An 18944-nucleotide genomic window follows, 5' to 3' on the forward strand; every position below is an offset into this window, starting at 1 on the left:
CCGAGTGGCATCTGATTCCCACCTTGCCACTTCCAAAATCCTGTGAGACTTAAAAGCTCCCACACCATTCACAGATGAAAATGCACATCAGGGCCATCTGAAGCTCTTGTTTAGAAACATAACTTTTGTGGCTTTTGTGGTATCCTTGTCCTGTAATCCATAACTAAATAAACCTCCCATCAGCTTCAATGGCAGTCTTGCCTGAGTAAGGAAAGCTGGATTTGGGCCTAGATTTGTAGACATATATTCCACAAAAGGGCATTTAACATCAGATGCCATTTTGCTCTGAAATGTGTTCATCTAAAAAAGCCGTGGAAACCATCGCCATTATTTCTTCCATCAAAGACAATTATTTTGCATTTCAGATCAGGACCTATATTTTAATCATCTGAAAGCCTCACTAGGCAATGGAGCTGCTGCAAAAATGGAACAAAAAGAACTCCTGGAATTCCTACTACAGTGTGTAAATTACCAAGGTTTTTCTCTACACAATTCTTATGAAGCTTGTAAGATACAACTCTCAGCTTCTCAGATACTAGCCTGGTGCAATTATATTATTCTATGATATTTCACGATAAAACTAACTGCTGACACATGCAATAAAGGTACCTTTCTCCTTTATTTTGAGGCTTGATAATTTCATAGATTCACAGATTCTAAGGCCAGAACAGACTATTGTGATAATCTAGTCTGACTTTCTGTGTAACACAGGCCATAGAATTTCCCCAAAATAATTACTAGAGCAGATCTTTTAGAAAAACATCCAATCCTTATTTTAAAAGCATCAGTAATGGAGAATCCACCATAACCCTTGGTATATTGTTCCAATGGTTAGTTACTCCCCATTTTAAAAATGTTTGCCTTATTTCGAGTCTGAATTTGTCTAGCTTCAACTTCCAGCCATTGGATCATGTTATATCTCTCTCTGTTAGACTGAAGAGCCCATTTATTAAATATTTATTCCCCATTCAGGTACTTACAGACTATGCTCAAGTCACCCCGTAATCTTCTCTTTGTTAAAATAAATAGATTGAGCTCTGTGAGTCTATCACTAAAAGGAATATTTGCTAGTCCTTTAATCATCCTGGTGGTTCTTCTCTGAACCCTCTCTAGTTTATCAAATATCTTTCTTGAATTGTGGATACCAGAACTGGACACGGAATTCCAACAGTACCAAACCAAGGTAAAATAACCTCTCTTCTCCTACTCGAGATTCCCCGGGTTATGCATCCCAGGATGGCATTAGCTATTTTGGCCACAGTGTCAAACTGGGAGCTCATGTTCCCAGAATGAATGAATGAATGAAGTCCTGGATTTTCTCTCTTAATATCCTGCTGCCCCATTTAGAGATTCGCTTTCTGGTAAGTCACTTCCCTGCTCCTCAATGCCTGTTTCAAATAATTTATTATCTATTAAATCAATGACATTTTAATTGCAGTATATAATTACAGTCCATTATCTACGGGTCATGTGATAGTTTAGCAGTAAAAATGGCATGGGTTTCTTATTAATGAATTGTCGGTTAATACCAAAAGTCATGGCAAGTTTAATAAAAGTCCCTGGCTAGGAGGGTAGTAAACTGTACTGTGGGGATGAGCTGTGTCAGAAAGACATATTATATGGCACAACCGAGGTGCAGGAAAATTGCGAGTATAGATAGATTCTATTCTCCAGTTCCTGGTCTCATTGACATAGGTATAAATCTGGAGTAATTCCACTGAGTTCAGTGTAGTCACTCCAGATTTATATCAATGTCACTAAATAACAGTCAGGGCTAGTAAAGAATATCAAATATAATACTCAGATAAAACACTTAGCTGCAGAGGATGGAGGGAACTCCACTAGTCAGTACGGGCCTGAACCTACTCCTATTGACATCATTGGATGTTGTGATACTGGGAGCAGGATTTGCAGGGTTACCCCTCTAGGTAAGTGGAGTGGCTGATGCTATTTCATACTTAAACCATAGCTTAAAGCTTTTAAATTGCATCTGCACTTGATTATTGCATACAAGTCAAATGTATAAAACTGATTAATACAAAAAGTGTGGAGGGAAAGAGGAGAGAGAAAAGGGGTAACAGAGCCCATTTATATCAGTAGGCCCATTCACACACACCAGGAGGTTTTTACCTTCCTTTTGCTCTTGCTCAAGGGCTGGCTTGCCTTTTAGGATTCTTGAAATATGGGCAACGGAAGCTTTTACTTTCTTCTTCAGAGTCTGCTCCACCGACTGCTCCGCTGAGTGAGATCTGCCGTAGGGTTTAAAGAGTCCTGGTTTGCTGTGGGCGGAGCTTCTCTGTTTACCAACAGAGTCCTTTTGGAAGCCATACATTGGCTGGGATTCAGCGGTTACATGGCCCTCACCCCCTTTCCCCATTGGTGGTTCTGAATCTTTCACCCGCCTTTGAAGGGGTTGCCCTACATCTTCGGAAACATCCAAAAGGTTTTGTCTGGTTTCCATTGTCATGGCATCTTGTGAGATATCTGCAGGGGATTTAATGCCCTCCCTAATGCACAGTCTTTTATCCTTCTGCGAATATCCTTTCGTTGTAGGAGGTAATTTTACCTTTTCACCAAAGTGCATAAATCTTTTACCGGTTGATTTGGGTGGGGGCTTCTTGACATTCATAAATTCAAATGGAAAATACACAATGTCGTAGAGATCTGAAAGGTTCAAATACGCAGGCTCTACCTCAGATATATCAAGTTTTGAAGACCCACTGCCAACACTAGGGCCCTCCTCCGAGAGGTCTTTAATCTTCACTAAGGAAATTTCAGAGTGTTTCTCAGCTTCCTTGCTATCAGATGTGTGACTAGATCTTTTTCCAGAACCTGCGTAATCAGACTGGGAAATGCTAGCTTTGCTGGAACTAGTGCTTTTGATGGCTAATTCCCCTAGATGTTGACATTCAGGAGAAGTCACCTCTTCCTTCTCAGTCACTGCACACAATGGAGATGGCATACTCGACTCATCTTCCACTGCAGGAAGTAGTGCAGCTGATTCTGCAAAATCACTGAGGTAAAAGCCCTCTTCTCTTGTACCCTGTGGCACAAAATGAGTGGAACTTCCAGCTGTTGCGTGGCCAGCTGGACCTTTTGAGATCATCTTCTTTGGAGGGGAGACGTGCTTTTCACATCTCTCTTGAGCAGAAACGGACTCTGCCAAAACATTCATATCTTCAGACAGACAAACCATCTCTTCAACCAAGTCCTCCAGAACTGCAGACTCTGCCTCAGTGTAAACAGAAGGCTTGTGATGTGAACGTTCCTGGCTTTCACCCTGGCGGAGTGAAACAGGGGAAGTCTCTAGAATAATTGGGCTTTCACTCTCTGGGACAGCAGATTTCACCTCGCGGCAAACTGAAGGCTCCTGATGTGAATGTTCTTGGTTTTCACTCTCATCGATTGAAAGTGGGGCCCTTTCTCGTTGTGGGATTGTTAGAATAAATAGGCTTTCACCACGCAGAACAGCAGACTCCACCTTAATGTAAACAGAAGGTGCCTGACGTGAATGTTCCTGGCTTTCACTCTCAGAGTCTGAAACCTGGGCACTTTCTTGTTGTGGTGTTGGAATAATTGGAGGTTCGCCCTCCAGAGCAGCGGATGCTCTGCCCAAGTAATCAGAAGGCTTCTGCTGCAAACATTCCTGGCTTTCACCCTCACAGACTGAAAGTGGAGCCGTTTCTGGTTGTAGAACCGTTAAAACAATTGGGCTTTCGCCCTCGCAAGCTGGAATTTGGGCAGTCTCTAGAATAACGGGGCTTTCGCTCCGTAGATCAGCAGACTCTGAAGCAGTGTGTAAAGACAGCTCTAGCTGCTGATGTACACGTTCTCCTCCCTCCCTCTTGTGAGCTGATGTTGGGGTTCTCTCTGATTCGGGAACCATCAAAACAGAGCTTTCACCCTGCAGAAGTGGAAACTCTGCACCACTAGGCTTTGGCTTCAGATCTGCAAGCTCCTCACTTTCACACGTGGGGGTTGGCACGGGGGCTGGGTCTGGTTTGTGAGCAGTTGGACTCAGGCTTTCACCTTGCAGAACAGCGGGCTCCACGTCAAGGTCAATGGAAAGTTTTGTCTTTTGATGCAAATGCCCCTCGCTTTCCCCCTGGTGGGCTGACACCGGGGCCTGCTCTGGTTGTTGAGCAACTGGAGCTGGGCATCCTTCATCACCACACTGTGCAGAAGGGGCTGGCTGTTCTTCTGAACAGTCCTTCCCAGCTTTCCTTGAGTCCTCCTCCATCAAGCGCTCTTCAGGCTGCACCTCGCCAGAGCCAGCAGACAGGTCATGCAGGTGAGCTAGTCCTGGATAACCCCCCTGTGAAGTTAGATCACAGTCTTCTTCCAGAATGTCTTGCTCCTTGGCTAAACTTGGGGGTCTTAGTCTGTAATCATCAAGGGAACGGCTTCTGCTGGACTCCTGGAAGGTGTGACGTGGTGGTCTCCTAGCAGTATCAAAGGAAGCCGATTTGGTCAGAGGGCCTGTCACACCTTCTCTGTGTGTACCATATTCTTCATCGCCAGACATTCCTTCTCCTTCTTCTTCCTCTTCTTTCAATTCAAACTGTTCCAGAAGGGGTTCCCGTAGACCACTTAAGGGTACTTTTAAATACCCTGCTTTCCTGAAGGCCCTTCTTGTTCTGTCAAGATGCCTTCTGTATTCTCTGCCCGGTGAGACAGGTACCCGTGCAGGACCCTCAGATGCTTGGCTGTAGAATGTGCTTTTAATGACACTCTGTCTGGGGACACACAAAGGGGGTTTCTCTGTTCCATCTCCAGCCTTTACGATTTTGTCTTTGTCAGGTAATGATGGGCCTGTTTTTTCTTCTGGCGATGTATCTAAGGTGGTTGCCTTCACCAATGAAGGCTCCTCTGCATTGTTCTCTTGGGACTGATCTGTTTTTTTATCTTTTATTTCTGAGCTGATCCCTTCTGCTAGCTGAGCAAAGGCACCTGCCATAAGTACTCCGCTTTCGGTAGGTGGCTTATCATCACCCAGCTCACTTTTCACTAAAGCATACTTCCGTCGCATGGGTTTTACAGGAGGCACCAAGACCTTGGAATGTTTCTCCTCCGTTGCATAATTTGCAGGTCCTTGATAACTTGGTGCATCGAGCACAGACAAGTGCAGCTCTGGTGTAGAGCCAAAGTGCCGTCTCCTGGGGAAGGATGAGTTCTCATTGTCTGAAGAGGAGCCAGAAGTAGTGGAGGAACTACTTTCTTCAACCAGGTGTCGGGAGATGCCTAGCGATGTGTTTTTGTGAGTTCTCTGTAGGATTTCAGGAATGGATCTCATTATCAGTATGGATTTATAGCACATGAGGGAACGCTGAAAAAGGAAAAAAATACAACATAACCAAAAGGGAATGTAGTGATGAGAGTGGTATAAATATATGCAGCAAGCAATAAACTATATATCCTCAGAAACATAGCATATATAATAGCTGCATAGCATATCATCATCATTCCTTTCTGTACAATATGTTTGGACATATTCATTCTGGGCCTGTCTCTCCCCTCACTTAGGCTACGTCTAGACAGACGGCAGCAAATTTGCTGCCATCAGATCTATTTATCCAGATCGATTGAGCAGGAGTGGAGACCTGCTCAATCGACCCAGAAATCGATGCTATTAATCTACCTCTGTCAGATGGAGTAATGCTGCGTTGACAAGAGGGCATTTCCTGTCGGCACAGCGGACTGAAGACACCCCGGCAAGTAGGAGTTAGGAAGTCTATGGAAGATACGCAAACTACTCGATGTAGCTCCCGTCCACTGCTGCCGAATTTGGCGGCAAGTGTAGACATAGGCTTATATTAGCATTACACTGGTGTAATCACACTGATTTCAGTGGAGGTGTTCCTAACTTACACCTGTGTGGGTGGAGAAGCAGCCCCTGGCTGACATTTTCAAAGCAGTGCAGGGAATTTAGTCACAGGGTCATCCATTTATTTCTATTGTTTCCCTGAGTTTCTTAATTAAACATACGAGGCCAGATCCCTAGGTGGAGTAAACTGGCATAACTCCACTGCAATCAAAAGAGGATCCAGACCCCTGCATGCTCCATTATGTTATTGTGTACTTCATTGTTTTTTTGGGATCCCTTTTGTTTCTGTATTGCTATAGATTGTAGGTCTTAAAACTGAATAAAATATTTGAATACATGTAAATATGCATATTCCACGTGTTCTCTAATACAAAGGGGTTGGGGGAATGGTCCAAAGTTCAAAGACCAATTATCAGAGCTTTGCACTCATAATAATAATAATAATAATAATAATAAGCAGCCACATAGCACTTTTCATCTGCTTTTCATATATTAGCTAATGAGCTTATCACCACATACTCTTGAGTCATTCCCTTTGGGCAAATGGAATAAGTCAGGCTGGGAGGCCAAGAACTTGTTCCGATGGGCAGAATGAATTGGACTCAGAGAGGAGATAAGAAACCAGAACTTTCTGAGTCCCAAGAAAGAAAGAAAGAAAATCCTGGCTCCAATGAAATCAAAGGCAAAACTACTGATGTTTGTATGGCCAGGATTTCACTCTTGGTTTTTAGTATTCTCAGAATTTTGTGTATTGAAGCACAGGAAATCTATTTGTAGTTTTAAAATTATGAGACAAGTCATCTAATGATCAGAAATCTTTGCAAACTTCAGGCTCGGTGTCTTTATTAAATGTCCAGAAGGGGGTTCTCCTCTTTCAGTGCGCTGGGCTGGCTCACGGCACAGAAGGCAGGATACTGGTCAGAACTGGAAGACCTGTATTTTTTCAGCCTGGATACCTTATTTCTGCCACATCCCCTGAACCCTTTTCCCTTTGACCTTATTCCCTTCTCAGAGCCGCACTGAGCAGACCTCTTCTGCACATCCTGTGCTTGCTCTGCAGTCTTGAAAAGAAGAGACTTTAAAAAAAAAAATAGCTAGACAGAAAGAGCAAAATAGACTGAGGTCTGCTAACCTGCCACTTGCTTCGAGCCACAATGAATTTCAGCTGTTTTGTATTAATAAAATGAGCTTCTTCTAGTGGGAGATTACACTGCAAAAAAAGAAAAGAATGAGGAAAAAAATGTTAGTCACAAAATCTCAGTGACGGTTTTCAATAGACTTTGTTAAGATTTAGAAGCATAGGTACCTAGGACTGAAAGGGACCTCCTGGGTCATCAAATCCAGTCCTCTGCTACTGCAGGAAACCCCTTCCTATAATTCTGGCCAGATTTCTCTCCCCAGGTGACACAGTATATTTTAATTCAAGGAAGAGGTCAGTTGTTTAATTGCAAGGGGCTGAATCTTTTTTAGAGTTTGCTCTATCTCCCATTGTGGCCCCAAAATAAGACTTCTCAAACAAATTTCCAATGAGACCAGGATTAGGGCCTCACCAAATATACACAGACATACTGTCAGAGACTGCGGGTCTCAAACCCAGGGCCACAGGGCACTTAGGAGTCAGTAAGTGACAACCTGCCTCCCAGTGACCTGTTAACAGTGGCCAGAACTATGAGCTGAGCACTGACAGAGGACTCCAGAACTGGGACCTGACTGGTAGAGCTCTGGGGTCCTGACTGGTTCCCTGCTTTTATCTAAACCAAGCAGAGGAAGAGGAAGTCATCTGTACAACTGGGTTTCCTCTGCTTAGCACTGGTCACGTGCCATCTGAGGCACGCTGCACATATGCTAAGAAGAAGGGGTTCCAGGCACCCAAATATGAATTTTAATGTCCCCTCAGCAAAAGGGCATAATCTCCTCTTAGTGCATGTGTTTTGCCTATTAATGTTAACGGGAGCTCTTTACATGCTTTGAAAAGAAAAGACGCCCTAATGAACATACACCAAAATGTCTTCTACTTTTGCAGGACAGTGCCTGAGCATCTCTATGTACAAAATAGCCCCTACAAGAGAAATAGAGGAGCTAACCGGCTGGGAGAGAGATTGGGCAAAATCTAAACGCGCTTACCAAGAACCAGTTGTGTGAGAGACATTCCGAAGCCTCAGGCCTGGCTCTGAGAATAAAAGAGAGACACATTTCAGCTCTCACCATCATCATCGTGACAAACCCAAAGGGATATAGCTTCCTTGCACTGCAGATCAAGTACCACCCAGATCACTCTCTAGTTAGGTCCTTTGACATCTGAGCTGTAAATCACCTTAATACCAGCCAGGTTCTAAGATTGCTCTTTACCAGCCAGGTCCTGTTCTGGGGCAGTAAAACCAAACCATCTGCCAGAATGATCCTTTTAAGCCAAATTTTCTGCCTAAACAGCGAAACACGTCTTCTCTTTCAACCTATGGTATGCTTCCCAATGCTCAGACTTCCCAGAGGTCCCTCAAGTCAGAGACTATGGAGTTTTCCACAGCATTCTGCAGGGCCTACAATGCTTTCCTTCACGATACTGCAGGGGAAGACCATGCTGCTAGTGTCTTCATTGCACTTGACTCGACTCTCTGCAGTGCAATCTTTGCCAAAACAGAAATGACTAGAAGTGTTTCTAATAAGGGAGGCTGCATTACAGGTCGTAGAGGGCTCCCTTTAACAGTGGGTTTGGCTTAGCTTTCCATATCGGTAGCTATTTGGGATAAACAAGAGTGTCCAAAGCCTAAACAGTGGAGGCATCAGCCATACAAAGCAGAAAGAGAAACTCCCAATTTCTTGCCTTATAGAATCATAGAATTGTAGGATTGAAAGGGATCTCATGAGGTCATCTAGTCCAGTCCTGTGCACTCAAGGCAGGACTAGGTTTTTGTAGACCATCCCTGACACGTGTTTGTCTAACCTGCTCTTAAAAATCTACAATGATGGAGATTCTACAACCTCCCTAAGCAATTTTATTCCAGTGCTTAAGTACCGAGAAAGGAACTTAGGCCATGTTTTCTAGATCTTTAATCATTTTTGTGGCTCTTCTCTGGACTTTCTCCAATTTCTCCACATCTTTCCTGAAATGTGGCACCCAGAACTGGACACAATACTCCATGCCCTCTTTCTCTCATGCTTGGAACATTACTATTATTTATTTGTATTATAGGACAACCTAATTAACGTGGTATGCTATTCTATTTGAGGTCTTATATTGCACTCATGGCCATAGTAACGTGTTTGTCAAATGCGCTCCCAACTTCTGTCTCAAATACTTTCTGAACACCCTCCTGTCTCTGAATAACAACATCAAGACTCTTTGCTCTCTCGCTATACATATTCTTGTCTTTCAATTATAAACTCTTCAGGGTAGAGTTTTCTGGGGACTATATAAAGATGGATTTAAACCCAGCTTTCGTCAAAGATGAAAGGCTGCTACATTAACTGACTATATCAACTTGTCCAAATGTTGTATATCTCCAAGTGAATGTGGATCTGATTGACTGAGAGTTGGCAGCTCATCTCACAAACATCTGGTGCAATAGTTTTGGAAAATAATAGAAATGGACTCACTCAGGAGACTGCTGTAGGATCTGTTTGATAAAATCCTTTGCTTCTTCACTTAGGTGAACAAAGTCAGGGATACTCCATGAAATTGTCCCATTCTGGATATTTAGAAGGGTTGCTCTGTCATTTTCCCCAGCAAATGGAGACTTGCAGGTTAAGCTTATTGTATTAACACCATAAATAAAAGGAGACATGGATTTTTAGTATTTTATTGCTACTCAACCCTCCAAAAGGATAAATGCAGAACAAAAGTTTTAAAATGTGTGGTAGATTCAAAATGAGGGTCGCACAGCATGAGTAATAATAATACTTTCACTTTTATAACATCTTTCATCCAAGGATTGCAAAGCACTTTGAAAAATTATTTATTCCTCTTTTACAGATAAGGCATCTGAAGAACAGAAAAATGAAGGGTTTGATTTTCAAAACCGCACTTGCAATTTAGCTACGTAAACGTGGACATATGCGTTTACATTAGTGATGGCCAAAATATGTATCAATAAGATTGTATCTGTCTTAGTGAAATACTTAACACAAAGCTATGAACTAACTATTACTGACTATACTATTCACAGAGGCTGTCATCTATCTTTGGAGCAGGGACATCATCTTTAGAACTGACAGTGCTTTGCATGGTGTTGGTAACATACACATTAACATACACATTAAATAAATGACTAAATAACAATCACTTCACTCCTTACTCACTCAAAACTTCCACTGAAGTCACTGGAAGTTTTGCCTGAGTCAGGATTAAGGGAAGCTGAATAGAGTCCTTAAAGCAAATAGTTTACCTTAAATAGCTGATGACTCCAACGGCCCTGAGGAGAAAAGAAACACACTTATATCAGGCAGACATTCCTGCTTCTCCTCTGCTTCCCCAATTTCAGTTGGCAATAATCCAAATAACTGTAAAATAGGCTCTTCATTACCTGCCCTCTAAGGATTAGCTTGTTAAAGGCAAAATCCCACTGTTCCATTACTTTAGTTCTAATTTTTTTTTTAAACAGCGCAGGAAACAGTTTTTGCATGATTTATGTAAAGGTGAACTGCAAAGGATTTTTTAAAATCAGGTTTGTGTGCATTTTCTCTTCTTTATTATATATAAAGAATCATTTTTTTTGTTCTTTTTTTTTTTTTTTTTTAATTTTTTACGTTTTTACTGTAAACATATCAGGAATGTCAATTCTGGCCTTCCCTGGCTTTGCTGGATTACCTACTGGATGTCTCTTCAATGAAGATTTTGTTTTCCTCCAAGATATTACTTTGTCAGAGAAATTTTTAACAAAAACAGACAAAAACAGAGTTTGTGATGGGGTGTACAAACCCCACACCGGGCAACAAGAGTTTAAGTGATTACTTTGGGCCCAGCCTGTTCCGCCCCTCCACACCTGCAACAAATGCTGCATCTGGTGGAGCATTTAAAAGAGAGAGAAACAGAGCCATGGCTCATCAGCTTCTGGCAGCCGCTTTTTTGCAGATGGTCGCAGCCACTTCTGCTTCTTTTTGGGCTGGTCACTTCCGCACACTTTCAGCATCTGGTGCAGTGCCACCAGAACCAGAAATGCAAAATCCACCATTTTTTGTTTCAGGAACTGGAAACCCCAAAAACCACCATCTTTGTTGTGGTTTCTAAATTGGCCTTGCTGGCTCACGTTTCCGCTTATTTCGGGTGCCATTTCTGCTTTTTTTCCCCCTCACAGAACTCGGCAGCTTAAGGCAGAGCTGGAAGAGAGCAGACCTGCAGCCCACAGCTCCAGCAGAGCAGAACAGAGCAGAGGCAGGCCTGGACTATCTAGCACAGCTGCCCCAAAAGGACCCTGCCTGAGGGAAGGGAGGACCCAGCCCAGAAATAATCAGAGAAAAGGAAGTCTCTCTCCTTCTCTCCCACCAGTGGACCCTGGACACTGGTAATCCCCTCACCACAACCCCCCTGCTGGTCACAGGTGGCAGCCTTGACCACTAGGCCATGCTTCCCTACCAAACCCCAAGGGAGAAGCATTACAGCGTTCTTAACATTCTGACTCAAGTCCCCCTGCCATCTCAATTACTCAACTTTCATTTTTAACTCTATGTTTTCCCTATCATTGTACCAGTTCTTCAGTAAAACACTGGTAGAAATTCCCCTACCATCCTTTTTTCCCTAAAAACCAACACTTCTTTATATTGTATTAATAGATTACAAGCCCAATATCTTTACACCCTCAAGCAATTAGCTAGATGTTGCACTGGGAACATTGTGTATGATCAACAGTATGTATTTCTGCACATCAGACATTGCGTACTACACAATGACTTCAGTAAAACTGAAGATGCTTAGCAACTCAGAAGATAAGGCCCTTCCAGAACAAGTGTACAGCAAAATTAAAATACATACGTTTACAATAGACAGTGTGTAAATGGCCACCTATAGTACACGTTCCCAATGTATCAATCAATTCATCCTGAAACCCCTAAATTACATTGTTTGGTTCTATTACTTTTTTAAAAAGCAACAATTTACCAAATATCAGATGCTTTTGACACTGGTGACTGAGAGATAATTTCTGGGGAGACAAACTCTGGAGACCCATATTTGCTGTACTGAGGCTCCGATGGATTTATCTTTTGAGCGAACCCAAAGTCACAGATCTTAATGTCTTCTCTTTCAGGATAAACCATCAGGATATTTGGAGGCTAATGAATCAGAAAACATGGAGAACATTTATTTGCAAAAGAGCATTATTTTTAGATATAAGTAAACCTTTAATATGTAATCTGAATAAAGCACATCATTCTCCTAATCTACAAATTATAATGGCTAACATAAGGTAGATTTTCCTTTGAGCATTACCTTAATGTCCAAGTGAAGCACATTATTGTCATGGAGATATCGGAGTCCTTCCAAAACTTGCTTGATGTATAATTTGACCTTAAAAATCAAAATTGGATACAAAATATTTTCATTTGAATTGTATAGTGGTTCTACTTAAAAAGTCCATTCCAGTTTCAGAGGGATCACCGATTCCAGAAATATTCCCTATAAATAATATGGGGCATACATCTTGAACTGATAATTAAGGCTGGCTGGAAAACAATTCCATTTTGTGAAAAGTTCTCAAGTTTAGAAAGTCGTTTTCCTTCAAGTGCAGATTAAAAATGCGATATTTCGAAATTTTTCACAAATATAAAATAAACCAAAGGCAACTCAGATGAGAGAAAGCCCCAGAATAGCCAAAAGCCTAGTGGTTAGGATACTCAGAGAAGGTAACCGAACCTGTGTCATCCACATTCCATATCAGTGCCCTCTGCGCTGCTGGCTATTCTGGAGTGGCCTGGATCTTGATCTCCCCCCACCAGTGAAATTCCATTCTAGACCTGGGAAACATATATTTAGTGAAAGTTTTTCCAACCAGCTCTAATGCTGAGACCTCTAAAAAAAGGAATAAACTTTTTAAGGGAGACTATTTTATGTGAAACAGATGATGAATCAAACATTAGAACATGGAATTCAGACACAACGGCTAAGGGTACATCTACACAGTCTATGACATTGAGTCTCCTAGCACAGGTCGACAGACTTGGGCTAGCAGGGCTCACACTAACTCTCTAAAAATAGCTTTGAAATTCTGGCTCAGGCTGAAGCTTGTGCTCTGAAGCCCACCCTCCCACTTCCAAGTTCCTCAACCCAGACTTGCTGTCATAGGCTGCCCAGACACGCCCTAAATGGTCCCTTCCACATTGGAGTTCTCCATATGTTAGGGAGCCTGAGCTTTGCAAATAGAGATGCCCTTAACAGGGGATATGAACATCCCCAAACTTTGGGGAAATTCCAATCCCGATTTTAACATTACATCTCAGGCCCATCCCTACCGCAGTTTGTTTGGTCTGTGTAGACCAGGCAAACACATTTTGAAATAGTGTTAGAACACCATTTTCTAGACCAGGCGCAGATCCTAACATGGGTAAAATTTCGATATGGTGAGGATTTAATAGCCAGGCCCAGTCAGAAGGTAATTTAGCCTTGTCTCATCACAGTTTTATCTGATGTTTCCTCTGAGACCTGAGAAAAATAAAAGTGGCCAATAAAATGTCAGAGACTTGTGTTCCAGAACAAGACAGACGATGGGGCTCTTATTTTTTGATCTAGAAGGGACTGGAAAAAACTCAGATGACACCATTTCAGTTCTTCGCTTGGGGAGCACAAGGAGATGAAGATATAATCACTAGTGAACAGGAAATTATTACACAAGTCAAAACACATGGAATTTACATGACAGATGTTGTGATGTGGGAAAGTGGTAAAGTTACGGAGATAATAGATTCTTGGGTCTGACAAGAAAATATAAAATTTGGCTGAGCACATGTTTATCATCAAAAGCCATTGGCTTTTTATTTTATTCCTTTGAGAAGCTGTCATTGGGAATGAAAGTTTCGGGAGTGGCACTTAAACAATTCATTCTGGTGTGACTATCCCATGTTTCCAAGATATTCCCTCTACTTAAAATGGGGACGACAACTAAAACTGCCATATTTTGTAGAACCAGAATGAATATTGGGGTACACCTTCCATACTCTGAAATTTTAATATGACAAGGAATCGGTACCTCTGCTTCAGTAACAACACTCTTCCTGAATAAACGATCCAAGAGTTCCTCATTGAAACACCTAGCAATGACATTAAGGAAAACTAAGGCCATTGGTTTATTATCGTAATTTAGTAGCATGCTGCAACAAATACAATCTTTGGTAATAAAAAAGAACAGCTCCCCACAGGCAGCATATCCTTGGTGATGTTAAATCTTCTTTCTCTGACAGGCAGTTGTTTTGGGTCTGTGATAAAAAGCTCAAATCCAGAAGGAGCCAGGGCAGTTCTCCTCGGGGAAACGTTAAACTCAACTGCTGAAAATCTTTACTCCTTAAAAATTAAATGAAACCCATGGAATTAACAAGCTGCTCTGTGCTAAAATTTTCCTTTAGTCATGTTGGTTAGTTGCTCCTCACCATCTTTCCTCTGGTGCTTGCATATTGTCCATTTAGACTATAATCTTGTTGGATCAGAGACCCAGCTTTCATATACTTCAGTAAAGTGCGTTGGTGCTACATAACCAAACAGTGAGAGACATTTTTCTAAATATTTTTCTAGTGTGAATCCACCCATCCACGATACTTACATGGCCCCATTCCCATAGTATCTGAGCACCTTGCAATCTATAATATGTTTATGTTGTGCTCCAGTGTGTATTTTTATCTCAAGTTGAAAATGTAAATGGTTATTTATTTATTCACATGGGTTTCCCTTAACTGAAATTTCCCAGCATTATCTGAGAAAAAGAAGGGGAGAAAAGGATACAGCTCCAAAATCAGAACCAAGGTTTTCCTTGTTTCAAATTCATCCAGCAGCTGGGTGATTTTATCATGGGAGAGCGTGGCTAGGATGTCCCTCTCTTGATAGGACTGGGTTCTTGTTTTGCTTCGCAGTGGTATGAACTTGGCAGCACAAGATACTCTGTTCCCTTTGTGCACAACCCGTTTCACAAAGCTAAAACAGCCCCTGTGTATAATAAAAAAATCGATCACATTGAGGTTTCGCCTTAAGTCCTCCTGCATGGCAGATCCACAATGCTTTTATTCATCTTCTACCGCCCCCTCCCACAATCTTTTCTCTAAAAGCCCTCTCTCCACATTCACCTTAAATTCAGTCTTATGTAACAATCTGACTTTATTGTGTGTGAGATCATGTCTCCCTTTGCTGACTGGCCCCCCCAAAACCATTCGTTAACAGTTACACCTTTAGCTCCAGTGTTAGCGGCATGTGCTGAAGGCCCCAGGTTCACTCACGGTGGGCAGACATGGTGGCTGTATGTACACATCCATGGTCTGATGCCAAAATAACATACTTGGGGCAAATTTCTCCTCTCCATTACCCCTGTACAGGCCCACTGAACTCAAGAGGACTGCACAAGCATCAAAGCAAGTCAATGGAATTGCATGGGTGTGACCAAGGGCAGAATCTGGCTTATCAATAGAGCCCTGCAAATCCACGGATATCCGCTTTATATCCGCGGATGTGGATATCCACAGATCATATTTTGGCAGATGAACTGCAGACAGCTGCTTCCCCGCCTTGAGATGAGGGTGGGGGCTGGCCACCGATCAGCTGTTCCATGGGGCTCCCCTGCGGGCCAGATCAGCTGCCGGCAGGAGGGCGCCATGGAACAGCTCTTCAGGGGGGCTCCCCTGAGGGCCACCAATCAATCAGCTGTTCCACGGGCCTCCCCTGCCGGCCGCCAATTAGCTGTTGGGCAGCTGCCTGGAAGGGCTGGCCCCCAAACAGCTGACAGCAGGGGACACAGCAGCAGAGATGGCCTCCAAACAGCTGATTGGGGGCCCCAGAGCTGTAGGTGCAGATGACCACACAGTGGATGATGGTTGGAGGTAAGCTGATTGGGGCGGATGCGGATCGGACACGGGTCCACATTTGTGTATCCACGCATTGCTCTACCTATCAAAGCCGTTTTTCTCTACACTGTAATATTTCACCCAGCTCTGGGGTGCACACCAAGATTGTTTTATCGTCCCTTCCCCCCTTTACTAAAAATCTCAGGGAACACCCTGCCCACCTGTAGCAGAGACGACCATCCCATCAATTCCTGTGCTTGAGTGGTTTCAAAACTTTACAAAACTGGGCACACTTCTGCCCTCGGTGACTTGGTTAGAAACCCACTGAAGTCACTGTATTCTAGTGAAACCCAATGCAGTTGCATACTTAGAAGTGCAGGAAGAATGTGGACAACTGAACTTACACTGCATGTGTGGAAACCTGAGATCCCACAATATCAATGACATGGAGTGAAATCCTCACCCCACCTGAAGTCAATGGGAGTTTTGTCATGGACTTCAATGGGACCAGGATTCCAGCCATGGCTTTTACCATAGTGACTACTGTATTTCAAAATGGAAAAAAAGAAAAGGCAGGTCGAATTAAGTCTGGGCGTAAGTGGGCTCAGCAAACAAAGAAAGTCGATGAGAGCTCTGCCCATTTATGCCAAGGCTGAATGCAGTCCAGATGCTTCCAAAAAAAGAAAAAGGAAGGAATGAATGAAATAAGATGTGAATAATGAAATAGGTGATAACCTGGGGTGATGTGCGTGACAGAGAAACATCTTCCCTACCACAAGACTGGTATGAATACTGCTTCCTGAACTGGCTATCAACAGTGTGGGATGGTAACTACATTGCCCCCTTTTCCTTTGAAGAAATGCTGTCTCCTCCTCTTTCCACGGGGACTCGATGGGGAGTGGGATACCAAGACTGCTCCTAATCTGGCCAAGGCCCAAGCATAATTTTTTCGGGTCCAGTACAAACTTGTAATAAGGGCCCCTCCCACATACATACCCATGGGGGTTGCAGCTTGGGCCGGCCTGTCCTGGGCCTCTGGGCCCCAGTAAAGCATATACTTTCTCCCCCCACATGTGGGGACCCTGAATCTGGCACATTTCCACTGCAACAAAATGTGTCCTCACTTTTTATTGCATATGCCCTCAAACATGCATGTCTTGGAGGCCCTGCTTCTGGTCAAGTGAGGAATACAACTTCCTCTGGAATGTAGCAGCCTGTTCCATGCTCTGACCAGTGAGCAGGAACAGATGCTTCCTTCCTTAGAGTTTGTGAAGTGTCCTGACTCGAGACCAATTGTTCTCTACATATTGAAAGAGATGAGACGGGCATTTATACATTCTCCTGCCAGGACATTTTAAAAGTGGGGGGAAAAAAATCACACTTACCTTCCTATCTCCTGCTTCACTTCATAGAAGGAATGGAGTTTTCTTCGGCTGCTCTGTTTCTTTGTCACTTGGTCTTTCTTATCTTTGGTAACCAAAGAAAAAGTTAGTAGTAATATTCAAACAACACAGCCAAGGCACCAAATGCAAAACTATCCTGCCGATAACGTTCCGTGGGAAATAACATGATCCATTTTCTAAGTGTCTGTTTAGAATTAGGCACAGAGGGTTACTGATGGTGTTGGGCACCAAGAACACAGGAGGTCAGTTCCTCAGCTGGTGTAAATCAGCGTATCTAGACTCTACACCACAAACTAATCCCAGAGCGGCTCCAGCGAGCAACCTGGAATACGCCCCCAGAAGCCGAAGCGCCAGACATGAGTCAGTGCACCACAAGTGTGGAAGGGGCTACATGGATCTAGGGTGTGTGTACCAATGTGGTGTGCACATTCGCAGGCAAACTTAGCAAAAATAGGTTTGCATGCCCGGGTGCCCAGACCTGGGTACACTGTGCAGTGTAGACACATTCTAAAGTACGTGGAACTGAGCCAGTTAAACCAGCTGAGGATTTGGCACTGAGTTTTTAATGGCATCCCCGGTACCAGTTATTTAAACTTTTACAGTTGAATCCGGTTGCAAATACCAGCTCAAAATGAAGTATTTGTACCTTTCCTTATGCCCTTGAATACTACTGGTTTGTACTGCATCATGAAAACAGCCTTCTTCCCACTGATTCCCATTACTCTCGGATTCGGTGCATTTCAGAAACCAACACATATGGACAAACTGACAGGCAGACACATAAAACAACGTTCCAGTCATGGGGGGGTCGACCCCTGCAGGTATCATCAGGAGGAAGAACCAGGCAGTTTGGAAGCTGCTCATCTCTACCCGAGAACCACCAGATGAAGGAGGAAATGTGACTCATCCATATATGTGGTTCACCAGAGCATCTTTCCTGATACTTGATTCAACAGGGCTGACAATATGCATGAAATACTGAAGCTGAACAAGAACACTGATTCCAAATACAAAAGACACAAAAATGCTGCAGACTGGAATGGCTAAGGAGCCAACACATCAGACCTAAGAAATGAAGTTACCCGCATGTACAACAAGCTCTGCTTTGCACAAGACCTCCCCTCCTGCATTTCTGGCAATGCAGGTATAGATGCCACCATCTTCTGGGGCAGCATTCTCCAGGATCAAAGAGTATGTTGTGCCTTCTTTCACCTGATGGATCCTTTGGCTGTCAGTCAACAAGGAATTATCCTGGAAGAATGAGACACTACTTCAGTATTAAAGTGCAAAGGAGAAATATGAGCGTTGAGCAGGGAGTTTGACTAGATGACCTCCTGAGGTCCCTTCCTACCCTCATCTTCTATGATCCTAATGGTACAATGCAAGGATTTAGATCAGTGCTACTCAGATCTCAGTGTCCAGGAGCCAAATTAGCGATCAAGATTACCCAAAAGAGCCGCAATACTACAAATTCATTGTTTCATTTAATAAATAAATATATATATTTATATATTTCTCACAGCCCATAAGTTAATAACTTGGTGCGAGTTGATAACTTAATTGGTTAATAACATAGTAAAAGCATCCTGGTTGGTTGAACATTAAATCACACAGTGTTTTAATATCATGTGCTGCAAAGAGTCGCAGGAGACACATTAAAGAGCCCCTTGCAGCCTGTGAGCCTCATTCTGAGTATCATTGATTTAGATAGAACAACAGTAGCTAAAGGAGAGATCTATTGTGTGCTT

At 43.0% G+C, this 18944-nt stretch overlaps 1 protein-coding gene across 16 annotated transcripts in view; it reads right to left on the reverse strand.

The window, feature by feature from the left end:
• Window positions 1-18944, reverse strand: part of OBSCN (obscurin, cytoskeletal calmodulin and titin-interacting RhoGEF) — a 276095-nt gene that overhangs the window by 13742 nt on the left and 243409 nt on the right. For all 16 annotated transcript variants that reach the window (XM_067530494.1, XM_067530493.1, XM_067530487.1 and 13 more), the window contains 11 exons: window positions 18279-18447; window positions 17179-17260; window positions 14745-14945; window positions 13999-14059; window positions 12246-12323; window positions 11916-12088; window positions 10207-10233; window positions 9419-9571; window positions 7949-7994; window positions 6957-7034; window positions 2131-5326 (listed from right to left, as the gene is read on the reverse strand). In XM_067530494.1, coding sequence (XP_067386595.1) covers window positions 2131-5326; window positions 6957-7034; window positions 7949-7994; window positions 9419-9571; window positions 10207-10233; window positions 11916-12088; window positions 12246-12323; window positions 13999-14059; window positions 14745-14945; window positions 17179-17260; window positions 18279-18447 — 4264 coding nt within the window. The remainder of the gene's footprint in view (window positions 1-2130; window positions 5327-6956; window positions 7035-7948; window positions 7995-9418; window positions 9572-10206; window positions 10234-11915; window positions 12089-12245; window positions 12324-13998; window positions 14060-14744; window positions 14946-17178; window positions 17261-18278; window positions 18448-18944) is intronic.

The sequence above is a fragment of the Emydura macquarii genome, unplaced genomic scaffold, assembly GCF_026122565.2.
Source record: "Emydura macquarii macquarii isolate MOO-44397 ecotype Brisbane River unplaced genomic scaffold, CSIRO-AGI_Emac_v2 contig_3080, whole genome shotgun sequence".
NCBI lineage: Eukaryota > Metazoa > Chordata > Testudines > Chelidae > Emydura > Emydura macquarii.